The 15335-nt window shown below is 37.7% G+C and overlaps 1 protein-coding gene across 1 annotated transcript in view; it reads right to left on the bottom strand.

The window, feature by feature from the left end:
- Positions 1–15335, bottom strand: part of ofcc1 (orofacial cleft 1 candidate 1) — a 78369-nt gene that overhangs the window by 20915 nt on the left and 42119 nt on the right. The window contains exons 11-12 of the mRNA XM_016555138.1: positions 14050–14213; positions 6467–6626 (exon numbers count right to left, since the gene is read on the bottom strand). Of these exons, the coding sequence (XP_016410624.1) occupies positions 6467–6626; positions 14050–14213 (324 nt within the window). The remainder of the gene's footprint in view (positions 1–6466; positions 6627–14049; positions 14214–15335) is intronic.

The raw sequence follows: 15335 nt of genomic DNA, 5'->3' as shown, positions 1-15335 counted from the left end.
GAGGGGAGAGAATCAGGGATATTTACATTCATATTAAAAAAAGGTTTTGCATACACCAATCTGCTCATAGATTTATTTGAGCATCAGCAAAGATACTCGCTAAAAACTCAGACCGATCAGAGTGATTAATTTGGGTTTCAATTTACAGATCGGATCTTAAACAGAACAGAAGATCTCATGAGAAAATAACTATTTTACAAGGTGGTGTAATGGTGATGTTTAGTTTAGCTGCTATTTCATTCCTCCCATTCTGTTTCCTATGTTTCATTTCAGTTTAGTTCTTGATTTCCCCTTGTTAGTTGCTAGTTGCTAATTAGTTTCACCTGTGTCTAATCTATTTACTTTCGTTTGTTTCCTGAATATATAGCTCTGTGTTTTGACTCTTTGTCAGTTTTTAATACTCTTGTTATTCTCCTGCATATTTTGGTTCACTCATTAAAAACTGTTTCTATAGTGATTCTTCGTTGTCCTTGTTGACTACCACAAAATACCCTGACAGCTGGCAGTTTTGTATGCATTTGTTCAACATGACTCGTACAGAAAAGTGCGATGTTTCAAATAATTGTCAGCATTGAGGCCCACCCCTAACCCTGCTTCTAACCCTAAGCATAAGTGGGGTGTAAGTAGATAAAAACATACAAATGAGAATTAGTGACCAATTCGCTAAAACTTAAAATAGTTACGAATTGTACGAGTGTGTTGAATATTCTCCTCACAAATGTAAAAATGTGACTCCTTCACCTTGTTTCGTAAGAGACTCCTTGAACACTTTGTTAAAGCAATAAGCACTCAGGACTGTGCATTACAGTGATTTTATAATAGCTACGGGGTGTTTTTAGACACAACACAAAGCAGACCCTGTTAAACTAGTGGAAACAGCAATACGGTAAAATATACTTAAGTTAATTAAATAATTGTAAAGTTAATTCATTATGAATAATAATTTAAATGAACAATTAGTCTGTACAGTATTCAAGGAAGGGTTATTATAGCTAACTGAAACTAAAATTAAAACCATTAAATAAATAAATAAATAAATAAATAAATAAATAAATGTTTATTTAAGCTACTTTCCAAGTTATAACTAAAGTAGTTGCTAAAATAAATAAAACTAAATTGAAATGTAAATTAATAATAAACTATATAGACATATATAAAAACATATATTTGATGTTACTGTTTCATATAAAAAGTACTGAACTGATCTGAATAAGAATCAGCTCTTTCTTGTTTCTGAATCCAAGCTGCAATTGTGCTCTTCTTGGCGCAACAATAATTTTAAAAGAGCATAAGTAACCAAAGTGTCAGTATAAAAAAAAAAATATATAAAAAAAACTAATAAAATAAAATAAAATAAAATAATGGTTCTTCTGTATTGATTCCACCTTGTTCTGGCACCCATCACGTCGGGGGGTTATTGGCCTCCACGTCGTGCATTAAAATTGTTTAATGCACAACTAGCCATGCATTATCCCATATATGTGCCTAATTCTAATTGACTGTTGCTTTATCAATACTCTGTTTTCAGGCTCTGTTGCATGGGAGATACAATCAGTTGAAGTTGTTGCCTAAAAACAATTTCATATTTTTTGGTCACAGACGGGAAAACAATGATATTAAAAACCTGATATTCTCACAAATCCCTGTTTTGCTGCATCTTTAAACAATGTTCACTGACTTACTGACCATCCAATTTGTTCCTTCTGTTTTACATTATGAGCGAGAGAGAGAGAGAGAGAGAGAGAGAGAGAGAGAACACAGGATCTATATGAGTAAACATGTGGACTCAATTTCAAACTCCCAGCTGCAATTGTTTTGACAGCTGACCGTGTGCAATATGTTCGGATAAAATTAAAAGAAACGTCCATCTCTGATAGAACCAACGTCCAGCCTGGTATGTGGAAAACAAGCTCTGTATAAAAACAATCATAGTGCTGCCATGTTTTCAGAGCGTGTGAGTGAACTAACTCTTGCTCACTTGCTAAGATTCTGATTTACTGATTACCCATCCATCGTAGAATCCTGACTTAACCGTGACCATAAAAAAGCGACCAAACTGATGATGTTGAATGAGATACGAGCTTTATAAACACACCAAAGCAATAAATTAGCCAAGGACAATCTGAGGGGCTTCCACGCAAATCCAGACTAATGTCTCTCTCTTCCCAAACCATTGTGCGACTGCAACACTTTCACACATTGCTGCCCACCGAAAGCCGTTGACCTTTTCTGCATGGCAGGCGTGTCCCCTCTGCAGTCATGTCATATTGAGCTCTGTTGTGTGGCTGTGCCGCTGTAGCCCGGGGCCCTGCAGCCTCTGTGCACTGTCCACTAATAACCTCCTGTAATTGAAGAAGCGGCTTTCAGAACTAATGCAAGCAAACAGGCCGGCGGAGTGGAGGGGGTAGGGCTGCAGGTGCCTTCCTGTGACCCTTCCTATATCAGGGCAGATTCTGGGCAGCTTCCCTCTTCGTTCCAGTGTTTATGTTCCTGTTTTGGGTGTTTTTTCCAGGGCTTTTTCAGGCCCATTGTTGCCTGACAGTGTCTCCGGAGCTTGCCAGTCATGGGCCGCTAGTCAGCTTTTGTAGGTGAGAACTAAAGCTGATAATTTTGGGAAAAGCCATAAATTGTATGTGGGACTACAAAAAAAAAAGAAGTAAAACTAATGATTCATTCTCTAATTTAATAAAGCTTTTCATGCCAAATTCTTGGGTTTGATTCCCAGGAAAATCAGGAATTTTGAATTGTGACAGTGAAGCACTCAAAATAATCCTCAAAATTCTGCTTACTATAATGCAGATCAATGTTTGAATTTTTTAGTAAATTAATTTTATTAAATTTGCAGTTATTTAGTAATACAGTGCTTTTTAATTGTAATACTGTAATATATATTTAAAGTTTAAAAGTTTGGGGTCAGTAATATGTTTTTTTTTTTTTTAATAGTCTCTTACGTTTAACAAGGCTGCATTTATTTGTTTCTGCTTTATCAAAAATACAGTATAATTTCCCAGTTTAACAGTTCAATTTAAATACAATGGAAATGTATTTTAATCCTTTAATGCAAAGCAGCATAATTCCATTTTGGTAAAATACATAATTACAAATAAATCACTCGTACTGACCGCAAACATTTCGACATTATAGCATAATGGTAGGGAGATATTAATTGTGAAGCGATATTTGTTTTCCGACTCTTAAATATTACATATAGGTGACAATATTTAATCATCTGAGCAAAGGCAACTGTACAGAGAGAAAGTTTGCAGTGAGTTATTTGATGAATTTGCTGTCACAGAGTTGGACTAAAGCAACAGCATGAAAAGGTCCCACGTAACTCCGTCTTAATAATTACAGACGGAGAGACAGAGAGATGAGTGGTGGGGGGCACACAGGAAGAGAGCGGCAGTCTGCTCCTCATTAGATCTTCAATGCGTGTGTTCTCCTTCCTGCGACAGGTTGGGCCCCCTGTCAGTTGTTTTGCAAAGCACCTAGGGTGTTCCTTAAATTCAGCCCGTGGAAAGACATTACTGAGACATGTGGAGACAAATAGCACGACAGAGCGCAAATCTCGATGCGATTCAGTAGCGAAAACATCTCCAGGGCTATCAGCAGCCATTAGCGTAACGTTCTGGTGAATAACGGAGAAGATTACGGCGACGCCGGACTCTTCTGTCATTGTCACACAGCCGGTGACAAAACAGTTTGCGTTACCTGCTTAAGCACGGCAGACATTAGCACCTCCCTTCCAGGTACAGTAATCAAGAAGGTGACGGCACGCAATTAATGAGGTCCATCTGCAGCAGTGCCTATACATAATTAATGAGCTCATTATCCACACACTTTGACTTAAGGCCCCTTCGCTAGACATAGGCTACACACTATAGGAGTGCAGTTAGAACATAAAGCCTATGTGGTTGTAATCACCATCATAGAAATGTTTCTCAGCAAAAGACCCACAACCTACGATGTAGCCAACTATACTGTACGTGTTTGTTAAATGCAAGTGCTTATTTTTATTCAGTGGCCGCTGAATGCTAGTATGACAATGTGTTAATAATGTAATAATGCTGATCACATGGCCTAGAAGGAAATAAGCTGTAATGTGAAGTTAATTAAAGAGTAAAAAATCTGATTAGTTTTTATGATCGCCCCATGAAACATACAGAATTTGATAACGATAAAACCAGGCCACGTGCAAAATTATTTATTGTGGATTGTTTTATTGTTGTAGTGCTCGGAAAAAGAAACTTACATTAATGAAGAATTACCCATAACTGTTTTAGTGTCAGAACGGCTTCTTTACTCTATAAAGAAAAATGTGCTTCATATCAGGAATCAAGTTACTTAAAATTAGCAAATTATTAGCTTTAATAACCTTGTATAGGCTAGATGACAACTTACATGGAAACTGATTTAGGTAAAAATGTATTTTGAATGTTTATTTTAGGTCAGAGTCGGAGTAAAACCCAATTATTTCTGCTAGTGACAATATTTTTTTTTCTTTTGCCGTCCATTAATATGATGATATGGTCTGAAAAAAAAAAAATAAGTATTCCATCTTAATTATTATGAGCTCATAAAATAAAAATAAAGGCTAGCAGTTTTAGATAAAGTATAGCAGGACACTGCTGTCACTTTTTGATGTCTTAAATGCTATTAAATACTCGCAATGCATAAAACAAACAGTTTTTTTTCTTTTTTTAATGATAAATTATATGTATTGTAATGATAATATTTAGTTGGTATTTGATGTGCTGAGGTGAAGACAAAGTATGTCAGTTTCTGCAACACTGTAATATTTATTCGCAATGGTCAGCGCATGTACAGTATTGGCCACAGGCATTCATACAGGCTGCTAAAACTTTTCAAGTTTCCAAGTGTCCTGTGGCTCTGTCTGTACCTGTAAATGTTTTCTATGCTCTCTCCACCCCCATTCTCTGCTAATGAAGGCCTTGTGGCCTCTTGTTATTAAAATCATGCCTCTTTCAGCTATATTAATTGGGTCCATAATAAGGAATGTGCTGGATTCATTATTTAATTGTGAGAGAACATTTGGAATACAGTTTCTGAAATCTATTTTTAATGAAAACTACTACATCCTGGCCTAATCATATCAAGCATATTCTATCTAATTAAGGATGCAAAAAATCATTAGAGTTGCAAAATATTAGTTTCAGCACTGTCTGGCTGCTCCCTCCCCTCCAACATATATTTTTTCTACTGTGTTGATAAATAGTTAATGAGGGAAAAATGACAAAAATTTGCATGTAGGCAAATTAGTTTAATAGGGATATGTCTTTGCTGAGTTGGGAAAGTGACCCTTTTTGCATAGAGAAATTGCCACAATAATTATGAAATAATGGCCTAGCCCGTCTTATTTAAATGAAAAATCGTCAGCCTGAATAATGTAAAAATTGTGAAATGCAATAACCCTAAATTTTCATCATGCTGGCAAATGTGTTTAATGTGTTAGCATTTTATCAGTTCAATAACGGCAAATTAGGGCCAATATGAGAGAGGAGGTTATGACTGCAGTTCTGGGATGGAGACCGCTCTAGCTGAAAAAGATTCTGCAAGTGTGTAGGCTAAATGATGCTGTTTTCTTAATTACAATCTAAACAACTGCATCCAATTAGTAGCACCTTCATTACTAATATTTCCACAGCTGTAGCAGTACTTTTTGAATCTAAAACATAAACGGGGTCATTGCAAAGGGCTGCAAAAATAACATGATTTGCAAAGGTCTACGATTTGAGCTAGGAATTGCAGAATTCCTTTTTAATGACTTGTTTGACAACCAATACCATTTCTTCATCAAGAGCACTAAAAGAGGAGTTGCCACCCAAGTTGTGAACTCAGTGTGTGTGTGTGTGTGTGTTGAGTGTGTGTCCTCATGCGTGCCACTGTTGATTGAGCAGTCTTTTTTCTTAATGAAATATTGCTGGAAATTGATTTCCGTGGATTAATCAAGCCAAATTCCTTTTTGGATAATTAGCCCCAACTAATTAGACTAGCTAAAAACCTCTGTGACAAATTTTTGGCATTCATAAATGTAACTAAAGAAAACAGAATAATGTTATATCCTTTGATTCCATTTTATGTTAATTATAATGCATATTAGAAAGCTCAGTGAACAGTTCTATGTGACGGTCCATTTCTGAAAACCATCACAAAGGCTTTCTTACTCACAAATGCTAGCGGGCATCTATGAGCCATCAGAGAGACAGAAATCTTTTGCAGAGGCAATCTGATGGATTAGTATCAACTACCATTTTGCCCATCTCCTTTAAAACAACCATTAATCCAATTAAGCACCTAAGACTTGAGTAGAGCGTTGCAACATTCAAACGTTGTGTGGCAATGCAGCCCATGGCAGCTAGATCGCCTTGATGCAAAAAGATCTCTCGACCAGTGTTCAGTGCTGGTTGCTACCACTATAAAAAGGTAAGAACTTCCTCACACTTACCTTGTGTCTCTCTCCATTGAAGCCTCTCCATTGCTCTGCCTTCTTTACAATATAATTGAGCTCCTGGTTGGAAACCTCCATGTCATGTGGAACAAAGAATGCTCCCTCAGTGCTGTGGAGCCGCTGGTAGATATCTAATAGTCTCCCATCATTGTGAAGTCTGTTAAAAGAAGTAGAAGGTTAAGAAATGTTTGGCAGAATTATGAATTTATAGCACCAAGCTCCAAAAAAAAGAAAAAAAAAAGAAAAAAATACACTATGTATTAAATCCTAATTGGTCATGTAACATGAAGGAACCAGTGGCATTCGGTGTTGGTGATGTTAATCTTGGTCTTCTGCTCCTAAAGGTGACATTTAAAAAAAAAAAAAACACAATTATGAATTATATTTGAGAGACCCCAAATAATATTAACACCCCCAAATAATATTAACACATCATCTGTTTCTCACATAATATTAGAATTTAGCAATTATTAAAGGGTTTCAATGGCATGGAGGGCATGTAAAGATGACCTGATGATCAGTAAATTATTTCTTGGTTTGTCACAAAGTTGCTAGAGAGAAGTTCAGAGTTCAAATGGGTTTTATGCCACCTTGTCACATCCTGGTCATTTTGCTGTCAAGGCTGTTAACGTCTGACGAACAGCTCATCTGACCTTTCCAACACAGTGAAATTCTGATGAGCTTCAGCTCGGCAGAAAAGCAGGCCTGACCCATCAATGTCAACCGGCAAAACAGAAGCGACTCTAGTCTAGGTTTGACACCTTTGTTAACTAATTCTGGTCTTTTCTTCTCCCCTACATTCTACTCAAGTAAAAGCTGTAATGAACAGACATCTTGGACCTCTAGTGGGTCTTAAGCTTCTGAAGCATATCAAATAAGCCTCCTCTCTCACTCATCACAGAGAAGGTGCATTGAATGTTGGATTCTAAAATCATAAGGCAGTGTAGGAGGCTTGTTTGCTTGTGTTTTTGTGGGAAGGCTGTCTCTTCAGATCATACCTAGATCCTAATGTTCTTCAAAGAACCTGAGCTTATAGAAGTATCTGAATCTCTGTCTGGTGAGGAAGTTGTGAGTCATATGACCACTACAGCGTGGTTATTGATATTGAGTCTTAAGGTGGCACCTCCTCAGACATCACTCATAGAAAGTGCATGAATCAACAGCCGTGAAAACACAAAGCTTGGCTTCTCTTCAAAATGTCTTGACCCTCCACTGCAGAAAAGAGATTCTTCGCGCTCAAAAGGGTAATGAGCACTCCAGAAAATGAAAAATCTACCATGCAAAGTTTAAAGGATGAAAAGCAGTATGGCTTTGTGAAATGTAACAATCCATCATTCTACCAAGGGGAAAAAAAGCGTGTGATGATTGCTTTGCTATGGCATGTACACATGACCTAAGTATGCATGAATGACTATAACCCATTCATTTATGATCAAAGTGAAAAAATATTGCCAGAGTACACATATTCTATTATATACTTAGTACATGTCTTACTGTATGTCAGGGATTTATAATAAACAATGTAGAATCATGATGAACTTTAGTATTTTTGAAATAAAGATATAAATCAATAATTGGCTTAAGATGACTAAGGGCTCATGCACACAAAGCCAGAGCTTTTCCTATCCTATCTTTTTTTTTTCTCCTCGTTCTTCCATAAGCATGGCGTTGTCTCAAGAAATATCTGCGTACACATGAAACCACTGAAACCGGCTCAAAACGATGTAGTATACTTTCCAGACCATTATGTGGCGCTGTAATTCTGCCACAGAGATACACCACAAATGGAGAAGAAGACTTGGAGCATGCGCATAAACATTGCACGCTGTATAGAAACCCAACACAACAACAAGAAAAGCTAGTAAATTTAGTAAAGCTAATAAGCTCAGAAGCTTCTGCAGCACGAACACAAGCACGTAGTCCGCCATTGTTGTTGTTGTTGCTGTTATGTAAACATAAAGGTGTAGTTTTCAGATTTATCCACTCTGGGACCCGGTTTCACAAAATAGCAGTTTCAGGCTCCCAAAATGCGGGATCCGTCTGGGCGAAACGCTGATACGATACAAAATTGTTATGTATACAGCTAAATGTGTCTCCTTGTGTACGGGGCCTAAGACAAGCTTGAAAGCAGATTTTTTCCCCCACCTTGATTAGTTTTTCAAAGTCAAAGTCAGGCTATGTAATGGGGCAGTTGGTCCATAGTAGAGGGGTCAGGTGATCATTGTGTTGGTGGCAGCCCTGGTATGTTTCAAGGGGACCTGGGCACCAGTGGAAGGTCAACAGGTCTTCTGAAAATAGTCCAACTACTTGCCAACTACTTTCAATGGAGCTAAAGCCTGCATAAAATGTTAAAGGGGTGGTTCACTGTTTTTTTTTCTAGGCTTGATTGTGTTTATGGGGTGCAGTCTAACATGTGTTAATGCTTCATTTTAAAAGAACGCATTATTTTTCACATAATTGACTTTTATTCCACACCGCTCTGTCCTTTCTCTAAGAAATACGCTGATCATTTCCTGCTTTTATGAAGCCCCGCCCTCAGAAATAGGCGATGGGCTCTGATTGGTTAGCTAGCCCAGTGTGTTGTGATTGGCTAAACCGCCTCTAGTGCACGTCTAAACGTCCCGCCCCTCACCTCAGCGGCATGTGCTCTGGTTGTATTATAAACAACGGCATCGTTAATATTGCTTATCAGTTTTGAGCCCTGATTGAGAAGCAGAGGAATATTATTGAAGAGGATCTTGCATAACCTGTGCAAGCACGGCTTTTAATGGTAGGCCAATACGCAGAGCGTCACACCACGTGAAAGTGAAACCTGAGCGGTGAACTAATTTTCGGCAGCCGAAATTTCGGTGCATCTCTAATTATTGGCGACATCAGAAATGGATATTATATAATAGATGCTTTTTGAACATTTTAGCAATTTAAAAATATAAAAAAATGATTGTTTACACGGCACCCCTGCCCTCGACAGACGGCACCCCGGTTGGGAAACACTGTTTTAGAACACTGATTTTTGAAACTTGTGAATCCATTAGAATCGTTAGAAGACAGAATCGCGATTCATATATGAATAGATTTTTACATGCACCTCTAGTTTTCTCTTCCTCTTCTCTAAAGCAGCGCAGCACGGCCTCACCCCCTTTGCTGCCTTTTCCCGAGGGCGGGGTTTATCTGGGTTTGTTACGTCACGAACCCGGGAAGTAACTTGTTGTAGTCCCTACCAGCCGTTTTTGTAGGCATTAAACTGCCATCATTTTAAAAGTCGATATCTCCGTTTGCATTGAACTTTATTTCAAATATTGTTTATGCTCAAACAGCAACATTACACACTAACTAATATTAAAAAAGTGAAATCGCAATCAACCACCCCTTTAATAAATGACACTAAATGGTGTCAAACGCTAATCAGCACTTTCATGTCATTGTTACATTGTATTTACATTCTGCCTGCTGTCAGCACTTTATATTTTTTTGAGTTTGTTAACTGAATGCATTGTTCCTCTCAGCCACTCACTGAACCGACCTTGGGCTTGTGGGGCTGTACCGACAAGTCTCAGAAACTAAAAAATGGGGGGTTGCTAAAGGTGCCAGAAAAGTTTATAAATATTGCATTAAACTGCAAAGTTAAAGTTGGCAATACTGATGAGGATGCAAATAGTTCATGTTTACACTAATTCCAGGCTGAGGAAATTTAGAACACCATTTGCACTTGCATTAGCAATCAGACTTTTAGTATGTTTGTATGTATTATTAACATTATATTTATTGAACATTATAACATTATATTCATTATATTATACCATCTCTTTCATAGAAGACTGAGATAGTCATACAGGCTGAGAGTGATCTCTCTCACTGGCTTCCTCACTGTGATTCAACATGTTCAATCGGCCAAAAATCCGATTTGAATGGAGGTCGGCTTGGTGTGTCATGCCTTAATATCCTTGGTGTAATAATAACTGGAAGTTCTTCATTTGCTAACAATGTGAATCTGGGATGGTCATAGGAGGCCCATGATGATGACGCTTCTCCTCAGTTTCAGAACCAGAGATGTCTCCAACCTTGTCATTCCCTGAAATGCTCTTCCAGTAAACTCTATCACCACTCTATAAGCATGTTCATTGCCTTGCAGAAAAAAAGGTCAGTTTGATGGCCTCAACCAGATAGACTCCAAGGGTCGTGGTAGCTTGCGTGCTCTTTTGTAGTCTTTATGAGTATGGAAGGATGTCCTAAACCTCCACTGTGAATGCTCCATTGCCACTCTAGGCCCAAATCTGGACCCTAAGTAAATTAAAGTGAGAAATGTCCATTGCTATTCATCAAACATTTCCAGATGTGCTGTCTGGACATAGCTTCAGGTGCACCTCATCATATGCTTTCAGCAGAACTCTGCAGCCCTGCTCATAATGTGAGCCTGGGCCCAAGATGTTAACACTGCGTCAAACAACCCAGAAGGAGGCACATCCTAAGACACATTTCTTAGAATTTGTATGAGGGTGATTGTGTGTAGTCAATTTGATCTTTATGGCACTGGACCATTATCAGAAAAGCCTGCTCATGCAGCAATAACAGTTATAAGTACATTTCATGTGTACATTTCTATTATAACTTAAGACATCCAAATAAATCTAAATGACAAGGTGTACAAGCAGTCCAATAATGTCCAGAGAATTTGGGTTTGTCAGTTGTTTTTTCTAGCTATATTTTATATAAAGCTATGAATGAGAAACCAAGACATCCCATAAACCATTGGTACTCAGCCCGGCTCCTGTAGACCAGGGTTCAGTTCCAACCCTGCTTTAAAGCACAGAACAAGATAATAAGGTTTTGGGGTTCATTAAAAATCTCAAGTGTTTTAGATACCGAACTCTGAAGATGGAAACAGGACTGAACAATCCTGCCATTAACCATTTGAAATTGTCTGTAACAAAATATTCCTGACAAAATTTCAACACAAAGAAATTTAAGGATCAGGAATCAAACAAAGAACCAGGAGAACTACATGTAGCACATTATTGTATCAATCTGCCTCTTGACCAATGAGACTGTCAGCTTGAAAGCCTCTCAACTGACCAGATGTTGAAGAGGAGAACCGTTCATTCACTGTTCACTGCTTTAAAACAGACACTTTAGTTGTGCCACTATTCACCTCTTATTTCAAAATAACAAGTTCACCTGTGGTCTCACATCAAATGTCTGATTGTGTTTATATATTTTCTGACAAACGGAATGAAAAAAAATGCAAAACATGCTTTTTCCTGCTTTGCAGGGAGTGAATCAGGGCTTGCTAAAATGTAATTAAAAATGGATAACAGTTCATTCTATCTATACGTGTAGCCTCAGGCGTTATTTTAGAAATAGGTCAGGCACTGTGTCAGTGCTTCTCTCCACACATTGAATAGAAGCAGATAACCCATAAAAACGCACAAGCCTACACGCAATCAGACTGCTGGCCTACATTCACACAGCACAGCCACCCTTCAGCTTTAACCCACGTTACACGCGCCAACCCTGCCATCCTAGAGCCGTACACTGGCATGAGACATCACCCGCCTCTACGGCTGACACCTAATGTCGTCCAGCCATTGAGAAATAAGATGAAAGCTCTTTCTCTGAGACCATTCTACACTGATTAATGAAAAATCAGGTTGTTACAGTTTTGGGTCCTTTGTTTTAATTCCAGTCCTTAAAGCTACAGTCTGTGTGATTAAAGACCTAAATGTTCAAAACAGGGATGGTACATGAAAAGAAATCCATAAACAGTCGATTCCATAACTATATCTGACACATGCATTTCTTGACTTCTTGGTCCAAATTTAACCTTAAAAGGTTTTCCATTTTTGGTTAATATGATTTTGTGCATCATTCTCTTGCCCAGTAACAGCAATTTGAACAAAGAAGAAAAAATCCCAATCCTTCATTGTGCATGATCCTTAGTGGACATTATTTCAAAACACATCACAATTTGGTTCCTGGTAATATAATCATAAACCCCAATGTTCATTACGTTTGTCATGCATATTAACAAACCCTGTGGTGATTTCAGCTCATCTTCATGTCATTTCTCTGATTATTTATTCTTTAATTTCATGAGAGTATTAAATCAAATTGCATTACATCAACACTTGGCTGTCAGATGACGGTAATGAGCAGAAAGCTCTTGATAGGGCCTGTTTATGATGCTTATGTGCTGGTGGACAGGACTTCATTGGCTGGATGTCCCTCAGGGGTTCCCTGTCCAAAAATACACTGCCATAATCTCAGACTCTGGATCGTGTGGACTGCAGTGTTGTGACACTTTTGACACTTCCACCAGGAAGGTCACACACAAACTCTCAAGTTGACAGGAAAAATAACGGCAAAGAGAAAACTGCATTTTGGTTCTTATTGTGAAATTCCATTTCTGAAGATAGACATCATTTATTGCTTGGATGCAGAAAAAAACTAAAATCTTGTGCCAAAATAATTTCATCCTCTCATCTTCCATCCCTCTTTTTTATCTATTTATTATTTACATATTTTCTCTCAACATCAGCATCTTTCCCCTACCATATACAAACTACAAACACTGCTGTTAACTAAATGTCAAGCCATTATGACACAATGCGTGTTGCTTTTTGTTAAATATAAATGTGTGGTATATATGTTAATATATCCCTCTGCTGACATGCTTGGCTGCCCTGCAAGCAGCCTTCTGTTTTCTCTCTCCCTCTTGTACAATTAAAACTGGCAAATGAAGAACGCCTCATCAACGTCAGGTGAGTTCCCCTATAAAATAAATGCCCTGAATTAGGTCTGTTCAGAGGAAAGGATTCAATTTTTCCTTTCTCTTTGGAGTGTTACAAGTGAGGGGCGTAACATTTCCGTCTCACGCTTGAGGTATTCGGCCAATCACAACGCACTGGATAGCTGGCCAATCAGAGCACACCTCACTTTTCAAATCGATGAGCTTTGTAAAAATTTACGCATTTCAGAAAGGCGGGGCATAGAGGAGAAACAATAATGTACAGTATGTGGAAAAGAATGTGTTTTTTTAACCTTAAACCGCATAAACATATTTCATTACACAAAATAATGTTATTTTTAGCAACATCATATGACCCCTTTAAAGCACTTACACTGCATTATCAATGTATGTGTCTTGGCCTGCTTGCTGTATCTGGCTGCAGTTTGATTAAATTTGGAGCTCATCCAGGATGACACTCCTAGAGATAATTATATTCCCAAACCAAAATGTATCTAGAAATGATTTAGTGTTTAATGAAGTGTTGAAATGAAGTGTTTAATTTCCACTACTACAAGTACTGCACAAATCTGCAGTGAGATTCAGAGCTAGTTGTGTTCAGTTCAAGACTCTGATTAAAACTTTGACTTAGTTCAAGATTTAAAGTTCTTGAAAAATTTTCTAAAAATGCATTTGGTGTAAATGATTGAGAAAAATAGTTCCAGAACCAAAGGCTGCTGCAAAAGTGGGTGCTCGAAATTAAGCAAAATGTAAAATGATTTGCAGTGGCATAAAGGCATGTTACAAATTACAGTTCTGATTTTGTGTTTGTTAGATTGTTTTTAAGATTCTGTACCTGAGGAAGTAAACATAAAGGAAGGTGAAGGAGAGGATGCAGTGGACACCGTACAAGAAGAGTGTGATGATGATGCCTGCTGTGCCCGACTGCTCAGTCCGAAAGAAATGCCAGTACAGCTTAGCAGCATCTGCTAACGGTTCCTCTGCACTGTAGGACAGACGCTGACCAAACAAAACACGATTCACAAAATCACAACTGTCTCACCTATATAAAACATAAATATACAGACATATCATTTGTAGAAAATGAAAAACTCTGCCATGTTCAGGTTGGCCCATTTTAGCCACAAATTATGCAATAAATGCAACCAAATACATCCAGCTGCAACTAAAAAAAAAGATTAATCTGGGATCTAAATTGGGGTCTCCATGATTTTAAAAAGCCGACCTTCTGATCTTATAAACATTTCACACTACTGTTGTTTGTTTATTTTTCTGGTAATTTGATTTTGCAGTTAATTTATCATGTTTGTCCCTTTATTTATTCCGTTTAAATGTAAAAGTGCAAAAGCATTAGGAAAATTAAAACTATTTTAAATACAGAGTATAAACACACACATGTATTATGTTTTTTTTTTTTTATATGCGTGTTGTAAGTCTTGCAGTGTCAGTGTTTTTTTTTTCTGTTTTACCTGCAATATGAAGCTGTAGGGAAGCATTATTTTAACTCTTGTGAAAGAAGTACACTTATGCATACTTAAAAAAATTACTTATTATAGAAAAAATATGCTTTAAAAGAATATTCAGTGTGAACTGAATGCAATGCAGACACTTTTATTACATGCTATATAAATGAAAATTAGGGCTGGGTTTTGACACAAATTTCACAATTCGATTTGATTCGATTACCAATTAAATTTGATTCGATTCAATATAAATTATTTTTGATACATATCAGGTACAGTACATGCCAGATTTCCCTTCATGGGAACTTCGAACTGCGTCCTCTAGGGGTCGCTATGGGGAATGCCTCGTCGTGACCCGTGTCTGAAGCATACATTGAAAAAACACCAACTCGTTGGCCGGCGACAGCCATGACGTCACTACCGGTGCGACTATAGTATAAATAGGCGCCGGGAGCACACATCATTCTCTTCTTGCAGTGTCTCGTTCCCTACTCAGGGAACCATGGTTACATAAGTAACCTGAGACATTTTCTAATAATAATTTTCTTAACTAATGCTGTAAAATATACATGAGAGTCAGTTGGTTCTACATTATAATATTGAAGGTTAAAATTGACTGTTCCCTTTCAGTCGGTCACTACAAGTCACGTCATGACCA

This window comes from Sinocyclocheilus rhinocerous, unplaced genomic scaffold (genome assembly GCF_001515625.1).
Source record: "Sinocyclocheilus rhinocerous isolate Xijiao unplaced genomic scaffold, SAMN03320098_v1.1 scaffold286, whole genome shotgun sequence".
In the NCBI taxonomy this organism is placed as follows: domain Eukaryota; kingdom Metazoa; phylum Chordata; class Actinopteri; order Cypriniformes; family Cyprinidae; genus Sinocyclocheilus; species Sinocyclocheilus rhinocerous.
Note: the sequence above shows the minus strand (reverse complement) of the source record. Positions and strands in the feature narration are given on the sequence as shown.